The sequence below is a fragment of the Podarcis vaucheri genome, assembly GCF_965113315.1.
Source record: "Podarcis vaucheri genome assembly, chromosome: 9".
Taxonomy (NCBI): domain Eukaryota; kingdom Metazoa; phylum Chordata; class Lepidosauria; order Squamata; family Lacertidae; genus Podarcis; species Podarcis vaucheri.
This window is the reverse complement of record NC_138767.1, coordinates 3,219,646-3,237,819: the sequence shown is the minus strand read 5'-3', so window position 1 is coordinate 3,237,819 and position 18,174 is coordinate 3,219,646. Positions and strand designations below refer to the sequence as shown.

General features: G+C 42.3%; 1 protein-coding gene across 1 annotated transcript in view; it reads left to right on the top strand.

The window, feature by feature from the left end:
* Positions 1–14,939, top strand: part of LOC309540035 (uncharacterized protein) — a 60,833-nt gene extending 45,894 nt beyond the window's left edge. Inside the window, exons 6-9 of the mRNA XM_082236620.1 lie at positions 6,607–6,726; positions 10,842–10,999; positions 12,807–12,916; positions 14,569–14,939. Of these exons, the coding sequence (XP_082092746.1) occupies positions 6,607–6,726; positions 10,842–10,999; positions 12,807–12,916; positions 14,569–14,719 (539 nt within the window). The 3' untranslated portion in view covers positions 14,720–14,939. The remainder of the gene's footprint in view (positions 1–6,606; positions 6,727–10,841; positions 11,000–12,806; positions 12,917–14,568) is intronic.
* Positions 14,940–18,174: the final 3,235 nt, after the last annotated feature.

The window sequence follows — 18,174 nt, the reverse complement described above, 5'->3', positions numbered from 1 at the left end:
TTCATGGGATGGGGGTAGGCCAAGGATTTGAGAATGATATGGGTGTGATATATTCTGAACAAAAAGCTAAGCTGATTGTAAATAATGTGATAACTGAAGAATTTAAGATAGAAAAAGGGACACGACAGGGGTGCCCAATTTCCCCATTGCTTTTTATTTCTGTTCTGGAGGTGTTGCTAAATATGATTAGAGATGACCAGCAGGTTAAAGGTGTACAGGTCGGAGCTAAACACTACAAGTTAAGGGCCTTTGCAGATGACTTAGTTTTGACCTTACAAGAGCCAGACACTAGTACAAAAAGAGTGTTGGAGATAATTCAACAATTTGGCCAGGTAGCCGGATTTATTTTTATTTTATTTTTTTTATAATCATGTTTATTGAAATTTCCAATAATAACAAAATAAGAAAAATAGAAGAGATAAAGTAAAGAAAGAAAAAAGAGAAACAAGTTTAGACCCTTCTTTTCATAGCCTTCTTTCTGGGACTCCCTCCTTCCCCACCCGACTGTATTCCCCTTTCCCTAAGTTGGTTCCACAAGCTCTCATTCCCAATTTAAACCTAATATATTTTACTCATAAACCAATTTAAATTTACACAATCTTAACATCACTCCTCATCTTATAATAGAACAAGATTTTCCCCCCCAAGATCAGCTCTCATTTCCTTCCACGAGTTCCCCCTTTCTTAAAAAAAGAAAAAACAAAAGCATATAAGATCAAAGTTATAAAGAATATAGGATAGAAAATATAGAAAAGTTCAAAAAGTTGGTTACATAGCCTTTGGATTCTAAGATTCCCCCTCCCTTCCCCGGTTTAGATTCCCCATATCCATCTGTCTGTATGTTGTCGGCCTGGAGATCTTAAGTCCACAGCCAAATTTTTCTCAGTCCATCTTGCCGGTTTCTTTAGATTTGGTTGTTTTAATAATATTTAACTTCAAAAATCCAGTCTGATAGAGGCCTTTAATTTTCCTTAATCATTTGTTGCTCCTCCCGTTGTTCTTTCCGTGTCGTAGTTAGTTCTTTGCTCTTTTATTTCTTACTTTCTCAGGTTTCTATCTTGTTCAGCTGTTCAACCATTCTTGTTCCAAGGTTTAGTGTCTCTACAGAGGTTTGTTATTCAGGGACAAAGACTTACGTCCAGTTCCTTCCTTGCTTCAATAGAAAATTCTATTGTATTATGGTCACCTCTGTAGACAAAATAATATTTCAGTTTTACAGCTTTCCCAGGAGATAAGACCTGTACACATCCCAGAGTAGTTTTCCACGTACGACACTTGTAATGTCCCGAAACCCCTCTAGGGGGATTGCAATAACTTTGTATCCTCTAATCCAAAAGTCAAATTGTTATTTCTTTTCCCCCCGACAGTTTATATCCATATTGTATCGAATTGTAACAAAATTAACCAGCAAAATACTTGTAACAAAGTCCTCTTTATATTCTCTAGCTTTGACAGCTCTTTTGACAGCTGTCAAATTCTCCATCTCTCTTCGCCAGGCTCTCCGAATCACCCCGGTTCCCGGGGGGGGGGTTGCCTTTTCCTCTCACCCTCCACTCTTCTCCTCCAGCACAATTCTTGTAGTTTCCCATCGTGGAGTTAATAGTTTTGTCATCAATAAACTTCTGAATCGATCTTGGTTTCCCAGTCCTTGTTTTAGCATGTTTACAATCAGGGGGGGGACTGACTTCCTTTTTAGATCCCCCCCGCTCGTACCGAATCCGAAAAAAATTCCTTTTTTTTCTCCTTTTGTACCCGGTTACCCAATTACTCACGGGTTGTCGCCAATTGTCCAAATTTCCAAAGGAAGAAGCCAGCGCTCTCGGTCGAATGGCATGCGGCTGCGCTCGGCAGGGGAAGCAGAGGACTCACAGCACCACGCCGCTCCCCGGCACCCGATCCGTAGCCTTTAAAAAGGCTCCTTCATGAGTCAGGAGGGCGCTAACGGTGCCAGCCGAGTCACCATGTCCACGGGCTCCGTGCCCGTGGTTTTTAAGGGTCCCCGTGTCGCCGGCGCGGTAGGACCCAGCCCCTGCCGAGCCGACTCCCTCCGGAGCTCGGAGGGAGTCCGCCATTCGGCGATGGCGCCAACCCGGAAGTCCTCCAGGTAGCCGGATTTAAATTGAATAAACAAAAGACTAAAGTCTTAGAAAAAAATTTAACAGCCATGGAGAGGGAGAAATTTCAGGATGAGACAGGTTTGACAGTGGTCAAGAAGGTGAAATACTTAGGGGTTTACTTGACATCAAAAAATTTGAACTTGTATAAAGACAATTATGAAAAATGCTGGTCAGAAATTAAAAAAGATCTAGAAATATGGTCAAATCTGAAATTGTCAATGTTAGGCCGAATTGCAGTTATCAAGATGAATGTATTGCCTAGAATGTTATTTTTGTTTCAAACTTTGCAGATTCTTGACAAGGTGGACTGTTTCAAGAGGTGGCAGAAAGACATTTCGAAATTTGTCTGGCAGGGCAAAAAGCCCAGAATAAAATTTAAAATACTGACAGATGCAAAAGAAAGAGGGGGATTTGCCCTGCCGGACTTAAAACTGTACTATGAAGCAGCAGCGTTTTGCAGGCTGAAAGAGTGGATGCTCCTCGAGAATACAGATATCTTGGATTTAGAAGGTTTCAATAATACATTTGGTTGGCATGCATATCTATGGTATGATAAAATCAAAGCGCATAGGGCCTTTAAAAATCACATTGTCAGAAAAGCATTATATAACGTTTGGATGAGATATAAAGATTTGCTGGAAAACAAAACCCCTAGATGGTTGTCACCCTTGGAAGCTAAGGCACTGAAAAAGCTCAATATGGAGGCCGAATGGCCAAAGTATTGGGAAATCTTGGAACAAGATGGAGATAAGTTGAAGTTACAGAGTCAAGAGAAAATGAAACCTAAAGTCAGAGATTGGCTCCATTATTATCAAATAATGGAGGTTTATAAACAAGATAGGAAAATTGGCTTCCAGGTGGAGAAATCAAAATTGGAAACTGAACTGTTAGAACCCAATACCAAGAATCTGTCAAGAATGTATAACTTGCTGCTGAAATGGAATACACAAGATGAAACAGTTAAATCGGCTATGATTAAGTGGGCGCAGGACATTGGTCATAACATTATGTTTGCTGACTGGGAATGGTTGTGGAACACCGGTATAAAATTTACGGCATGTAATGCCTTAAAGGAAAATATTATGAAAATGATCTACAGGTGGTACATGACCCCAGTCAAGCTAGCAAAAATTTATCACCTGCCTGACAATAAGTGTTGGAAGTGTAAAGAAACTGAAGGTACTTTCTATCACCTTTGGTGGACGTGCCCGAAGATTAAGGCTTTCTGGGAAATGATATATAATGAAATGAAAAAGGTCATTAAGTGTACTTTTCCTAAGAAACCAGAGGCCTTTCTCTTGGGCATTGTCGGCCAATTGGTGTTAAAGAAAGATAGAACTTTCTTTATGTATGCTACGGCAGCGGCAAGAATACTCATCGCAAAGTATTGGAAGACACAAGATCTACCCACCGTGGAAGAATGGCAGATGAAAGTGATGGACTATATGACACTGGCTGAGATGACTGGCAGAATCCGTGATCAGAGGAAAGAGACGGCGGAAGAGGACTGGAAGAAATTTAAAATTTATCTTAAGAACTACTATAAGATTGAGGAATGTTAAAATGCCAAGGTTTTGAGAGAAAAAGGGATACAGTGACATAAGATTAAGTTAAAGAAAAGACTAAGAGGACATATATTTGATAAAATTGCTTAGAAGCTGCTGAAATAATTTTGTAAATTGGGATGCAGAAAGGGGAGGTATGGGGGAGTCCGAGAAAGGAGGATTATGGAAAAAAGGTTATGAAATTATACATGTTTGTTTGTCTTTTTATTTGTTTGTATTGTCTAAAAAATGTTGTAAAACCAATAAAAATTTATTTAAAAAAAGTAATGGGGAGATTGGGCACCCCTGTCATGTCCCTTTTTCTATTTTGAATTCTTCAGTTATCACATTATTTACAATTAACTTGGCCTTTTGTTCAGAGTATATTGCACCCATACCATTCTCAAATCTTTGGCCTACCCCCATCCCATGAAGATTCTTTTTCATAAAACTCCAAGAAATATTGTCAAAGGCTTTCTCCACGTCCACAAATATCAGAACTGCTTTAGTGTTTATGTTCACCTCTAGTAATTCCAAAATGTCTATTATGTTCCTCACATTATCTGATAAATGTCTTTTTGGGAGAAAGCCTGCTTGGTCCTTATGAATCTCTTCCACCAATACTTTTTAATAATGCAAATCTTTTACATTTATTTCTTTATTAATTAACTTTTATTGATAAATACAACACTCAGAAACACAAAAAAACCAAAACAAACTTATCATATATATACATACACACACACACATACACACACACACAACTCCTTAATTCCTATGAAAGAAAACAATTAAACATACATTAATCCAAAGAAATATTAAATTACATAAAATAACTAAATACAAAAACTTTAATCTTGACTTCCCTCCACCAATGTGTGGCTTCCTTTGTTTCTTTTCTTCTTTTCGCTGTGTTATCAATATTATTCTTGACTATCTCATCTTATACCCATTTCTTCTTAATTTTTTACTCTATCAATTTCATTCATTGCATATTGATATATTTGTACCAGAACAATGTTTATTCATGTATTCCTTCATGCAAGTCCACTCCTCTTTCAATTTTTTATCTGATTGGCCTCTCACAGTCTTGCTGATTCTATGTTTTCACAAAATCTTATTTGCAATTCTTTTATTGAGGGAGTTTTTTCTCCCCACCAATTTTTTGCTATAATCATTCTAGAAAACTTTTTTTCTAGCAGCAGGAATGTCAGTCGATATAATTCCTCAGTTAGTCTGCTGCCCCATCAGCAGTATCAAAATAAGAGCCAATGGCCAGTCCAGCTCAACTTCTGTATGTGGAATTATGTGCACAGAGGGAGCATCTTGTCATTTGTTTGGGGAGCAGAAAGTCATTTAGTACCAGACGCTACTGTTTTCTGATCCAGACATTGGTCAGAAAAGTTCCCTCAAGCAGAAAGCCATCTCGCTTTGCTTCCTCCACCTGCTTATCCTCCCAAGTGCCCACCCCCTGAACAATGGACTGTCTCTGGCTGATGGCGGCCACAGCATATGGAACCCCTTTTCCTGGGCTGGGAATGGTATGTTGGTTACTGATGGTTAAATCAGAATTTTCTTTCTTCAAGCATCTGGTTTTCAGAACGTGGTTACCTTCTTCAAATCTCCAACGGGTGAAAGATTTGTTGTACTTGAGATTTTCATCCTCACTGCCATGACACTGCTGATTTTCCTTCTATGTAAGTATATAATTAGCATACTTTGCAACTAATGTCACGGGCTTTGCTTCAATGCCAACAGCATTTCCAAAAAGAGATGGCAGGATCCACCTTCCATTTATCCCTTATCAGCTGATCCAATCAGCAGATAAGCCGCTGAAAGCCACTAATAGCGCTAATCCGCTAATCCGTCAATGGGCTTGCTTCGCAAGACGAAAAAACCGCTAGACGAAGAGAATCACAGAACGGATTCTTTTCATCTTGCGAGGCACCACTGTACATATATTCAGTGAAACTCATCACTTTTTTTCAGTGCTCAGCAGGAAGAAAAGCAGAAGGTTGTATTCTCACATCTCCCCACTAGAAATGCTGTCCTTCCCCATCACACTGTAATTCACAATATTTGTGCTAGTGCTAGATTTTAGCACTGGCACAAGGGAACTTTGCCCCCACTTCTCCCTTCTCTTCTGCCATCCCCAAAACTGCACTCCAGGGTGGGGAAAAACTTTGGGTTCCTGTATTTTTTGTATCTCACAAAGCATAATTGAAAACTGCAAAGTATTCTTTGTATATTTGGCTTTACTGTGTGACTCGGTGGGAAACTGGTTTGTGACTTTGTGATTCCCATCAGAAAAGGAGGACATAGGAGGGGAACATAAGAGATACTTCATGACTCACTTTCAATATCATCTTCATCATATTTTTTTATTTGTATGCCGCCTTTCCACAGTTAAAAAACAATTCTCAAGCAGCATAATGCTCAATGCTTACAGCATATCAAGATTTACATAATTTAAAAAGTCATAAACAAATAAACCACATAAAAAATACACAACCAAATGGGAAACAATTTCCACATAAATCAAAGTCTAAAACTAAGAATATAGCATTAATATCACAGTTTAAAATGACATAGGTAAAAAATAACAGCAGTTTAAACAAAAAACAAAATGGAGTCCTCTCTGCCCAGCAGCAGCAGAGGCAGCCGTCCTTTAGAGAGCATATCAGACCCTGCCCTAGGCCAGGAGGTGAGTGGCAGGACTGGAGCCCTCAGGAACTGTGATTAGGAGAGTGGATTGCATGGGTGTTTGGTCTGATCCAGCTGCAGGATTCTTCTGAGGCTTTCCCTTGGTGATCTCAGCCACAGAGAATCAAGTCTGTCCTCATATTCATAAGAACCCCATCCTGGAGCTCTGCTTCTTGTTTCAGGCTAGATTGTTTTAAAATGTTTGAAAATGGTTTCTTAATATTCGCAGATTGTTATTTCAGATACTCCTGCCTTAAACTGTTTCAAACCTTTAGACTTCCAAATACTCGCTGCAGCTCAAAACTTATCAGAGAAAGTGCGGTATCTTGAAAATAGAAATGGTCAACTGCAAAAGGAAATTGGTAAGCTACCCTATGATGCTGAAGAATTGTAGCGCAGTGGGAACCTGCCCTGAGTCTGCACCAGTTGAATGTCCCTCCTCTAGCTGAAAACTCTTAGAGCCGGAGCAGAGTGGTGCCCTCCTTTGCACCCAGCCACCCTAGGGAAACATCAGAGATATTCAGTTCAGCTCTCCTGATCTGCTGAATTGATTTAGCTTCTATGGTGAGGAAAGAAAAGACTTTGCCATTCTTTGCTATAGAAGAGACAATCAAAACAGGTCAGCTAAAAGACCTGTCCTTTATTATATTCACCCATGGGAGAGAGATTCTTGAATAGCACTCCCGAGGCAGCTTCCACCAACTTGCTCAGAGAGACTGCTGGGCAGTGGGGTGGTTGGTGCAACAGCAAAATTTCTCCCCAGTTTCACAACCCATCATCAGAAAGGAGCCCTCAAGCCCCCTCACATAGTGAATTGGCCCATTGATATATGGGTTAAAATACTTGTGGACCATAGCAACCCTCTCTCTACGCACGGGCCTGTTCTGGTGCCACAGCAAGTACCCAGACCACAAAGCTAGGTCACAATAGGGTCCTCCATTTATCTGCACAGGTCTCTAAGGTGGGCTCTCCTTCCCTGGAAACACTTCCTAAATAGGTAATGAATTTTAGGTGGGTTCCCACCAAGCAAGACAACAGCAAGAACCTTAACTGAACTAACAGAACTGGACAACAGGGGCAAAGCAACTTGTGGTCTCTTCCAACTCTATGATTCTATGATTCTATGATTCTAAGAATGTTCTTCTTATTTCAATCAGTCCCTGTAATAGGCAGTGCTGGATGCTTTGAGCAATGGCAAAAGGACATTTCCAGGTTTATCTGACAGGGGAAGAAACGAAGGATAAAATATAAATTACTAACAGATGCAAGTTACAGATAGGTAGCCGTGTTGGTCTGCCATAGTCAAAATAAAAAAATTCCTTCCAGTAGCACCTTAAAGACCAACTAAGTTAGTTCTTGGTATGAGCTTTTGTGTGCATGCACACTTCTTCAGATACCAGATGCAAGAAAGAGAGGTAATTTCTCCTTGCCGGATCTGAAATTCTATTACGAAGCATCCTGTTTCTGCTGGCTCCAGGATGCTGGATCACACTGAAAAGTGCAGACATTCTAGATGTAGATTTATTATCTATTCTAGATAATAGATTTGGATGGCATGCTTACATATGGTAGGAAAAAGCAAAGGTACATAAAGCATTTCAGAATCATATAATAAGAAAATTGATTTGCAGCATATAGGAAAAAGTATAAAAATCTCTTTTTGAGGGGGTGGGACCCCTGGTGGATTTTCCCTTTGGAAGCAATATCTTCGAGAAAAGTGAACATAAGAGCCATAGATACTGTTAACTGAAGTAGAAAATCAGTTTTAAAAAAAAATTAAAAAAGAGATAAGAGAACTAGCAACAGATTGGCTACAGTATTTTCAGTTGAATGATATCTTCAAGATAGACACAAAGAGAGCTTTTAGTCAAGAGATATTAAGATTCCAAAAATAACTTTTGGAAAATAGTACTAAAACTCTGTCCAAAATGTATAACCTGCTCCTAGAATGGCATACAAAGGACGAACAGGTTAAATCGGTTATGATAAACTGGGCAAAGGACTTAGGACATAACATACAAATAGAAGATTGGGAGAGGCTATGGAAAACAGATTTGAAATTCACAGCATGTTGTACGCTGTAAGAAAATTAAATGAAAATGATGTATTGGTGGTATCCAACTCCTACTAAGTTATCCAAAATGGATAGAACAAGCTCTAAAATTTGTTGGAAATGTAAAGAGAAGGAGGGTAGCTTTTATCATATGTGGTGGTCATGCAAGATAACAAAGTCTTTCTGGGAAGTGATATATAATGAATATATAATAATATATAATGAATTGAAAAAAATGTTTAAAGTAACATTTGTTAAGAGCTTGGAGAAACTAAAAGATAAGGTGCGAGATTGGTTGCACTATGCTCAAATTAAAGAGGTGTTTAATTCGGACAAAAAGATAGGATTCCAGGTGGAAAAATCGAAATTAGAGACAGAACTGTTAGAACCAAAGACTAAGGTACTCTCAAGAATGTATAACTTGTTGCTTAAATGGAACACTCAGGATGAGACAGTTAAATCAGCCATGATAAAATGGGCCCAGGATATTGGGTACAACATTATGTTTGATGACTGGGAAAGGTTATGGACCACCGGTATGAAGTTCACGGCATGTAATGCCTTGAAGGAAAATATTATGAAAATGATATATAGGTGGTACATGACCCCAGTCAAGCTTGCAAAAATATATCATCTGTCTGACAATAAATGTTGGAAATGTAAGGAGGCTGAAGGGACATTCTTTCACCTCTGGTGGACCTGTCCAGGAGTGAGGGCCTTCTGGGAAATGATCTATAATGAGTTAAAAAAGGTATTTAAGTATACCTTCCCCAAGAAACCAGAGGCCTTCCTTTTGGGCATTGTTGGCCAGAAGGTGTTAAAGAAGGATAGAACTTTTTTTATGTACGCAACTACGGCAGCAAGAATACTTATTGCAAGATACTGGAAGACACAAGATTTGCCTACACTGGAAGAGTGGCAGACGCAACTGATGGACTATATGGAACTAGCAGAAATGACCGGCAGAATCCGAGATCTGGGAGAAGAAACAATGGAAGAGGACTGGAAAAAGTTTAAAGACTATCTACAAAAACAGTACAAATTGTATGAATGTTAAGAAATTGCACAATTGAGAAAAACATGGCTCCAGTAACCCGACTGAAAGATATAGAAAATTAAGTGATATGTAAGAAAGGGTTGAAATTTAAAGTAATATTATGTTTAATATAAGGTACAACTATTTGACAAAAATTATTTGAAGTTTAGAAATATAACATTTGAAAGGTATAATATAAGAACTGAAACAAGGTAATAAATTGCTGTTAGTTTTACTACAGAGAATGCAGGGTAGGGAGATGCGAGGAAGTCCAGTTAGTTACATGTTTGTTATTTCTTTATTGAATGTGTTTGGTATGTGATTTTCTATTCTATGTTTGAAAATTTAATAAAATATTTATTAAAAAAGTAACATTTGTTAGAAAACCAGAAGCATTTCTGTTAGGAATCACAGGTTCTGATATTCCAAAAAACCAGAAAGGACTGTTTATGTATGCAACAACTGCTGCAAGGATGCTTCTAGCCCAAAGATGAAAAGAAGCAACAGTTCCGAGCAAGGAAGAATCACAAACTATGCTGGACTATCCTGAAAAGGCAAAAGTGACTGGCAGACTCAGGAATCAAGAAGACAATGACTTTTAAAAAGCTCTCCTCTCGCTGCTAGTTTGTATCAGCCACAAGGGGCAGGGGCCAGAGTGCAAGTGGTTTTCCTGACCGATCCAACGAATTATTTTATGATTTATATACAATTGTGTACAATTGTGATTTAATTTGTTGGAAGCCACCCAGAGTGGCTTGGGGGAACATAAATAAGAGAATATCGATAAAGTATGTTGTTGTTGTTGTTCTAGAGCTTGGCCAAAGCTCAGCAGGAGCGCCAGTCAGATCAGCTGGAATATCCCCCATAGCCATTTGGAAGCCCACTGGATTCATCCTGGCAGCTCAGGCAGGGAGACTGCTGGGCAGCAAACTAGGTGGTCAACCAGCAGAATCCTTCATCTGTCCCAGCTGCCCAATGCCAGGAACCTACATTCTAGATTCCCCTCCCCCCCTCCACAACTCAACAGAGGGCCTGGAGAGAGAAAGAGAATTTTGATAAACCACAGCTACTCCCCCTTCCCAACCTTCAAGTCTGCCCTGATGCTGCCCTAAGTATCCAGGTGGAAACAAGTAGGTGAGGTTCTTGGCTGCACTCCCTGTTCCACCTATGCCCACCCAGGTATTTACTGCAGCATCAACATGGGTTGAAGAGTGAATGTTTTTATTGTTTTAAGATTTCTGAGCTTCCTAGATGAATATATGTTACCATGTGGTGACAGAAATGAACTTAACAAAAATAATTGAAATCTGCGCAGACGTACAAGGTGGCTCCCCTTAAATTCCCTATCTTGTTTTCTTCTTCTCTTCTTCCTCTGGCTTGACTCAAAGACATCCTTACTAGAAACTTGAAAGATGGTTGGATTATATTTTCAAGTTCGTTCTATCTGTTTTCTCCTGAGCTACGCTCATGGGTGGATTCCAAAGACAAGTGTGAGAGGGAAGGTACCCAGCTTGTTTCTGCAGATACAGATACAGAAGAAGAACAGGTGAGCATCAAAGCCGAGTATCTCCTTGAGTCAAAGGGTTCTTATCACCCAGTGGCGTAGCGTGGGGGGTGCCAGGGGGGCCGGCCGCACCGGGCGCAACATGGGCGGGGGCGCGCTCGCACTAGCAGCTCTCTGCCCCTACTAAAATCCACGGGTTAGGGAGCCCGCGCTCGCTCGGCTTGGCGAGGAGGTCGCGGAAGGGGGAGAGCGAAGCCTTCTGCTGCGGGCAAAAAAAAGGAGAGGAAGCCGGGTGGGCAGGCGGGCGGGCTGGCTGGCTGGCGGGGGTCTGGCTGCGCCTGCTGCTGCCGGGCTTTGACAGCTTGGCGAAGCGGAGGGAGAGGAGCTTTATGGTAATTGTGGCTCTCTCTCCACTGGCCGCCTGGGTAGTGAGCCGAGCCGAGCAGGGAGTCTGGCGAGGGGGCGGGAAGAGACTTTTCCACCTCGCCTGGTCAAAAAGGAGAGCGGAGTCTCCTCAGGGCGCCCTCAGGCAGGGCAGGGCAAGGCAAGCAGAGCGAGGAGGAGAGAGAGGGGAAGGGGGGGAGCAGCCAGGAAACGCTGCAGTGTGGAGGAGGAATCAATTAAGGAGAGAAAGCGAAAAGCCTTGGAGAAAGGGAAAAAAGGAAAGAAAAGAGGCAGCTCCAGGAGAGCGCAGGGGAAAGAGAAGCCTCGCTGCTGCTGCTTGGGAGAGTAAATTACTGTACTTGCCTTGCCCCGGGTTAGGGGGCGCAAATTACTTGCCTTGCCCCGGGTGCTGATAACCCACGCTACGCCGCTGTTATCACCACTATCCATTTAAGAAGGTCCTATCCACCTGTATGCAGCCAAGACAGCAACTCCATCAGTCAAGCCAAGGGGTGGGTGGGGCAGGGAGCAGCTGCTACCATCTGGGACTTAAAGCCGCTGAACTTGAATAGCCTGAAACTGGCAGTCATGAAAGAGGTCTTGGAGGAGGAGGAGGAGGAGGAGGAGGAGGAGGAGGAGGAGGAGGAGGAGGAGGAGATACTTGAGGGGAATCTATCCCTTGGATTTCCTGTAGATTCTTCCTCTGCTCTTTGAGATGTATTGAGTGCTTAGAAAAAAGGTTTCCCTCACCACCCTAACCCTTTGGCATGAGAGTATCATAGGAACTTGCAAGGTATATCCTTCTCCCAGCCCCTTAGCCCCGGCAGACGAGCTACTGGGGTGCTGCAGGGCACAGACATGGGTGAGACCCCATCAACCATACCACAACCAGGTTGATTGCAGTGTCTCTGGAACCAACAAACAAGCATAGATACAGAAATTGGAGTGTTTGCTACACAGGTTACTGTCCCGATAGATGGTTCCAAGACCAACTGTTCTATGGCACAGTCATTTATAGTATCTGGGAATTTTAACTCTGTGTCATGACTGGAACACATATGTAAACAGTCTCGGTGAGGCCAGGTGAACTTACCCTTCATTGCAATATTTCCTAATTGGGATTCTTCCTTGATTCCATTGATCATCACCCATCATCATCATAATTTGGATCAGGGGGACAATTTCATATCCTCAGCACACAATTCTTCTTGGTGCTTGATGCAACCATACATGGAATAATATGTATTATTTTGATCACTGCTTCCCAAAACAATGTGGATTGGACCTTCAATGGTGATACCTCCTCCTTTTGAAATGTGTATGTTTTCTGCCAATTGAATGTCTGTAAAGGGCTGTTGTCTCCCCGAGAAAGGGACATTGTCAAGAAAGGCTTTGAGAGAAGTGCTTGGCTCCTCATTCCTACTGAAGATTTTCTGTTTTTTCTTTCTCTCCACCCCTACTGCAGTTTTTTATAGACCAGCATGTAAAAGATCATAGAAAGTTTTTTTGGATTGGACTCTTTAAAGATCTGGAAGGGAACTGGACATGGGTGTCAGGGAGGCTACCTGAAACCGAGTAAGTTTTTGAAGTAACATATGTTAATGGCATTAATTCCAAAAAGTTGCAGATTCTGTTTACATAATTGATACTTTTCCTCTCCAAATATATTTTGCCATGCAATTTTCTCTACTACCAAAGATCTACATATATACCCCTCCACATCATTGTCCAGGTGAGTGACTGCTGCTTCTCACTAGATTGGAAAGGTAGAAAGGCTTCTCTAACCTAGTGAATGTGGTGATTTGGAAGAGGATGAAGGCATCTTTTTAAATGGTTTGTGGTGATTAGCTCAGCTTCAGAAGGACTTGCAGGGACCTAAAGCTGAGTAACACTCTTTAGGAAAGTATTTCTGCTGTTATCTGCTAAGCAATCTGAATAACCAGCAATCTCAAACCTAAAATGATAGCAGCAGATGAAGTAAGTGTGTAAGAGAGGGTAGTTCATGTCACTCTCTTGGATAGAATCATAGACACATAGTAATTTAGAGTTGGGCGAGACACCCAAGGGTCATCTAGTCCAACCTCCTGCAAAACAGGAATCACAACTGAAGAATCCTTGACAGATTCCTAATAGTTCTTGCTGTCAGCTGGCAGTTTAAGACAGTTCATGGTTCCCTTTACGTCTCTAACAACTCTTTTCAGCTTGTGTGGATGGATGTACAAGGCCAGAGTAAGATCTCACTCATCCACAGCTTGGTAGTAGAACAGAGAACTGGACTGGCATTTATTACCAAGACTGGATTAACAGAGGGCTGCTTTAAATTTTGCAAGGTCTCCTGCAACAAAATCCAATGACATTCATATCCGTTGATGCGCCCAATACCAACCACTAATCCTTTTTGTCAAAGGTATTGAGTAAACTTTACAAACAGTCAGTGGGGTTGTATAATACTTGCTGGGAACTTAAACCCTGTTTGCCAGCGGTTCCCAGTTAGCTAAGTACTGCAGACCCCTTGTTTTTCAAAAGCCAAACCATCTTCCTTTGAAGATTTCGATATCTCTGTGGCAGTTCTTGTTATGTGAATGGTATAATGGAGTGCCTGAGTGGGTGGTTTGTGGACCACCAATTGGGAACCGCTGCTGTATGTGAACCTAGACTTGATCAAAGGTCAGATCCAAGCAGAGGTGTAGCTAGGTGCTCCGGCATCTGGAGCGGTGTGTACCTGGGGCAGGGCGAGTGTCCCAGGGGACTGGGCGCATGTCTCGGGGGGGGCACCGGCTGCCGTGAGCCTCCTTGCAGGTGAAGCCTGTGACGAGTGTTGGGGGCAGCGCAGCAATGCCACCCTCCCCCTCAGGGATGGCACCCAGGGCAAGCTGCACCCAGCCCGCTCAACTTTTTCTGCCTCTGGATGCAACCCAAACATCTCATGGAAGTAAAAAAAGACCCATTTCACCATTGTTACTTGTATCAATAGATTCATGGAGAGCTAAAAATGAGTTATACAATACATTTACAACATTTTTTGTGTGCTGTGTAGTTCAACTTGATTGAATATAAAATGGACACTGAAGAATGTAAGGCCTTATCAGAAGAAGTGACGATAAACGGGATGGATGTTAAGACAGAAATAACTAAACATATTTTTAATGGTAGAAGGCACGGGGAGCAGGTGAGGAAATAGAACTCCAATCTTGATTGATCAGTGCTGCTCTTTCTTTTCTTTTCAGGTACTGGAATTTCTATGAGCCAAATATTGAAAGGCACCACGACTGCGCTGCAGTTACCTTTGATTGCTACAAAGCTTGCTGGATAGAATTAGAATGCCATCTACAAATACTGTATATTTGTAAGAAGGTGCCTGATGATGTTTGGCTCTAAGAAGACACCTTAAGATGAGTGAAATTGGATCCCATAATGTCTTCATAAAAGCAAAACCAAGAGATCGCCCCACCCCACAGGTTTAATGCACAATCCACACTCTGCCATCTAGGCTATGGGACTCTTTGGCATCACCCTCACAATCATCTTGAAAAGACCTTCTTCCGAAAGCTCAGATGTAGATGGCTACAAAAATAGAGAATGGAAGTGTCCAATCATAGTCTGTTTTCTGTTCAATGTATTTATTTGCAATGCATACCAATATCTGTCTCCTTACTCTGTGTGTTTGATGCCCCATTGCCCCTTCTGATCTCCATCGCCACTACCTTACAAGGCACATAAGGACAACCCTGCATGCCAGGCAGTGAGCATGGGGGCCACCCAGCGCCTGGTGTCTCCTTCTAGCAGACTAATCACAAATACAACTTTGGCTTCATCTCTGGAAACTCTGGCGCCCTTACTCTCATGTAGAGCTAACATTGGGAAACAAACACAGTGAACTGCTCTCGATTTCTTCAGAACTTGGCAGGGGGCAAGACTGGGGCCCACACCAGTGTGGGCACAGCACTGGCAGCATGTGCTGGTGCTTTCATGGCGTTCATATGGCAGGGGTGCCAACTTGAATAAAATATTGGGGGTGGAGCAGGTAAGCTCCCCCCTGCATGATCGATCACAAGACAGTGCACACACATCATTTGAATGGCAATGCCCATGAACTTGGGGGAGGTGGCCCCCTAAAATATTTTATTGGATCTTCTACCCCTAGGAGTTGGCTCCTATGCAAAGTGTCCGTCAACTGAGTTAAGTAACCAATTAGACTCTGCTGTCCTGAATCAGACCTTTACAAGGTGTGAATAGCTTGGTCTATGCTGAGGACTAGCATCCCAGGAGTCAAGCCAGGGACCTCTCCTGCCACGTCTTGCATGACTGATGGCTGGAAGTGGTTGTGGTTGCTTCAATCTGTCCTGCATATCCAACCAAGGAGAACTGATATTTTAATCATTTATTGACAAAAGGATAGCATCTTGGTGGTATATATGATACTTGTGCCATGTATCCTTGTTCCTAACTCTGAAAGAGAAAGTCGTGGGGGTGTTTCATGAGGGGAGAACTGAAGCCGGCTTTCAGAACTTCTGGGTGGATTCCATCCTGTAATTTACCACATGCTTGAGGGTTAGAATCATTGAATCATAGAATTGTAGAGTTGGAAGGGACTCAGAGGGTCATCTAGTCCAACCCTCTGCAATGCAGAAATCTCAAACTGAAGCCTCCATGACAGATTGCTATCTAACCTCTGCTTTAAAACCTCCATTTCTTGTAATTTGAAACCATGGGTCTGGACTTCTGGGTGCCATAGGAATGGCAGTTGGAGTGCAAGCCTGATTGTTCCAACAGGCTCGGTCTTCGCGAGGGGGTAGGGGAAGTGCTAAGGCTATGTGCACCCCTAAAAAACCTAAAGGGATCTCTTTAGGCTCTGAAACGTGAGCGCTCTCTCTCTCTCCTGAGTTGCTTTGAAAGGAGGGGGGGCAAGATTGAGTCGCCGAGTAAGTGCTCCAACTCAACCCAGCAAAGAAAAGCCTAAACTTCCAGCTGACAGTGTTTACTTTTCCAAAAAACTGCAAAGCTGAAGAAATTCTTTGAACTCATTTGGATTGATCTGGCGATCTGATGTGAGGTTGAAACAGAACTCCATCCCAACCACAGATTATTTTACTCTGCAATGGAATATTCTACAAGTGTAAGAAGATGTATTTTTTCTTGCTTTCCTGCTTATGACTGCTTATGACTAAATACCAAAGGATTATATTCCTAAGAAAACTTGCATAGAATATTTTATTGTGACTTTAACATGTGTTAAGGATTTTTGGTGGCCAAGAATGCAGGAAGAAATCAAGGAATATATCAAGGCGTGTGAAGTTTGCCAGTGAACCAGGAGGCCCCAGGAATCACCAGCAGGGTTGCTTCAACCACTCCCCCCCCAAGGGCCATGGGAAGCAATATCAATGGACTTTATCAACGACCTATCGGAGTCACTGAAACAGACAGTCATATGGGTAGTGGTAGAGCTGTTCTCTAAGATGGGGCACTTCGTGCCCTGCAAGAAACTGCCTCCGATGTACGTGTACAAGCTGCATGGATTGCAGCGAAGGGTCATATCAGACAGGGGAACGCAATTTACCTCCCAGTTCTGGAGGAAACTGATACAACTACTGAAGGTAGAAGTATGTCTTTCGTCGGCTAGGCACCCACAGACAAACGGAGAGTCAGAGAGAATGAATGCCACCTTACAACAGTACCTACACTGCTACATGAATTATCAGCAAGATGACTGAGTGGAGAAGTTGGCACTCGCCAAGTTTGCCCACAACAACGCAGTACACGCGTCTACACAACAGACTCCGTTCTTTGCCTGACCTGGCAGAGTATTTTGAAGGTCGTTAGAACCCTGCTGGACCAAACCAAAGGCCTATCTAGTTCAGCATTCTGTTCTCACACTGCCCAGCCAAGTGCCTAATTTTATGGTCCTTGTGAGGTTATCCAACAGCCATAGGATTTTGTAGACTTTCCTCTCCATGAACTCCTTTTTGCATCTGCAGGAACTTTAGCCGCTGTCCTTCCTTTGCAGTAAAAGGGATATAAAGGATCAGGTCAGGGGGTGGTGGGATAGAACAAGCTATATCTCTCTATCTCTATCTCTTATCTATCTATATTATCTATATCATCTATATCATCTATATCTCTATATTTATATCTATCTATCAATGAGACTTGGGATCTTCTTGATCCAAAAAAAATTCCCTTCTTCCAACACACCGACTCTACAATCATATCAATGGGAGGCTTTAAAAAAAATGCCTATGGGAGGAGAGGAGAGGAGAGGAGAAGAAGAGCAGCCAGGTCCCATTTTCTGCCCTGCCCTCAAAACCCCAGCGTGTGTGCTTTGGAAACTTATCAAAGGCTCGAGGTCATTAATTATTCGTCGGAGGCGATTTCAAAGGCTCGGCTCAGAGGAAGATGAGGCCTTATCGGCTTGGCCGAGTGGAAATGCCAACAATTATACCCCACCCATCTGGCTAGGATTCCCCCGCAACTCTGGGTGGCTTCCAGCAGAATATAAAAATATAATAAAAGTCAAGTGTTAAAAACTTCCTTATACAGGATGTCTTCTTTTGTAGTTCCTAATCTCATTGACATCTGATGGGAGGCAGTTCTCCAGGGAAGGTGCTACTCTCATGAAGGCCTTCTGCCCGGTTTGCTGTGACCTCATTTGCAGTGAAGGAGCGGGCAGAAGACCTTTGGCGCTGGACCTCAGTGTCCAGGCTGGACGATGGGGGTAAAGATGCTCCTTCAAATATACAGGGCCAAGTCTGTTAAGGTCAGCACCAACAGTTTGAATTATGCTCAGAAATGTACTGGGAGGCACCTTTAGGGCCAGTGTTATATGATTCTCATAT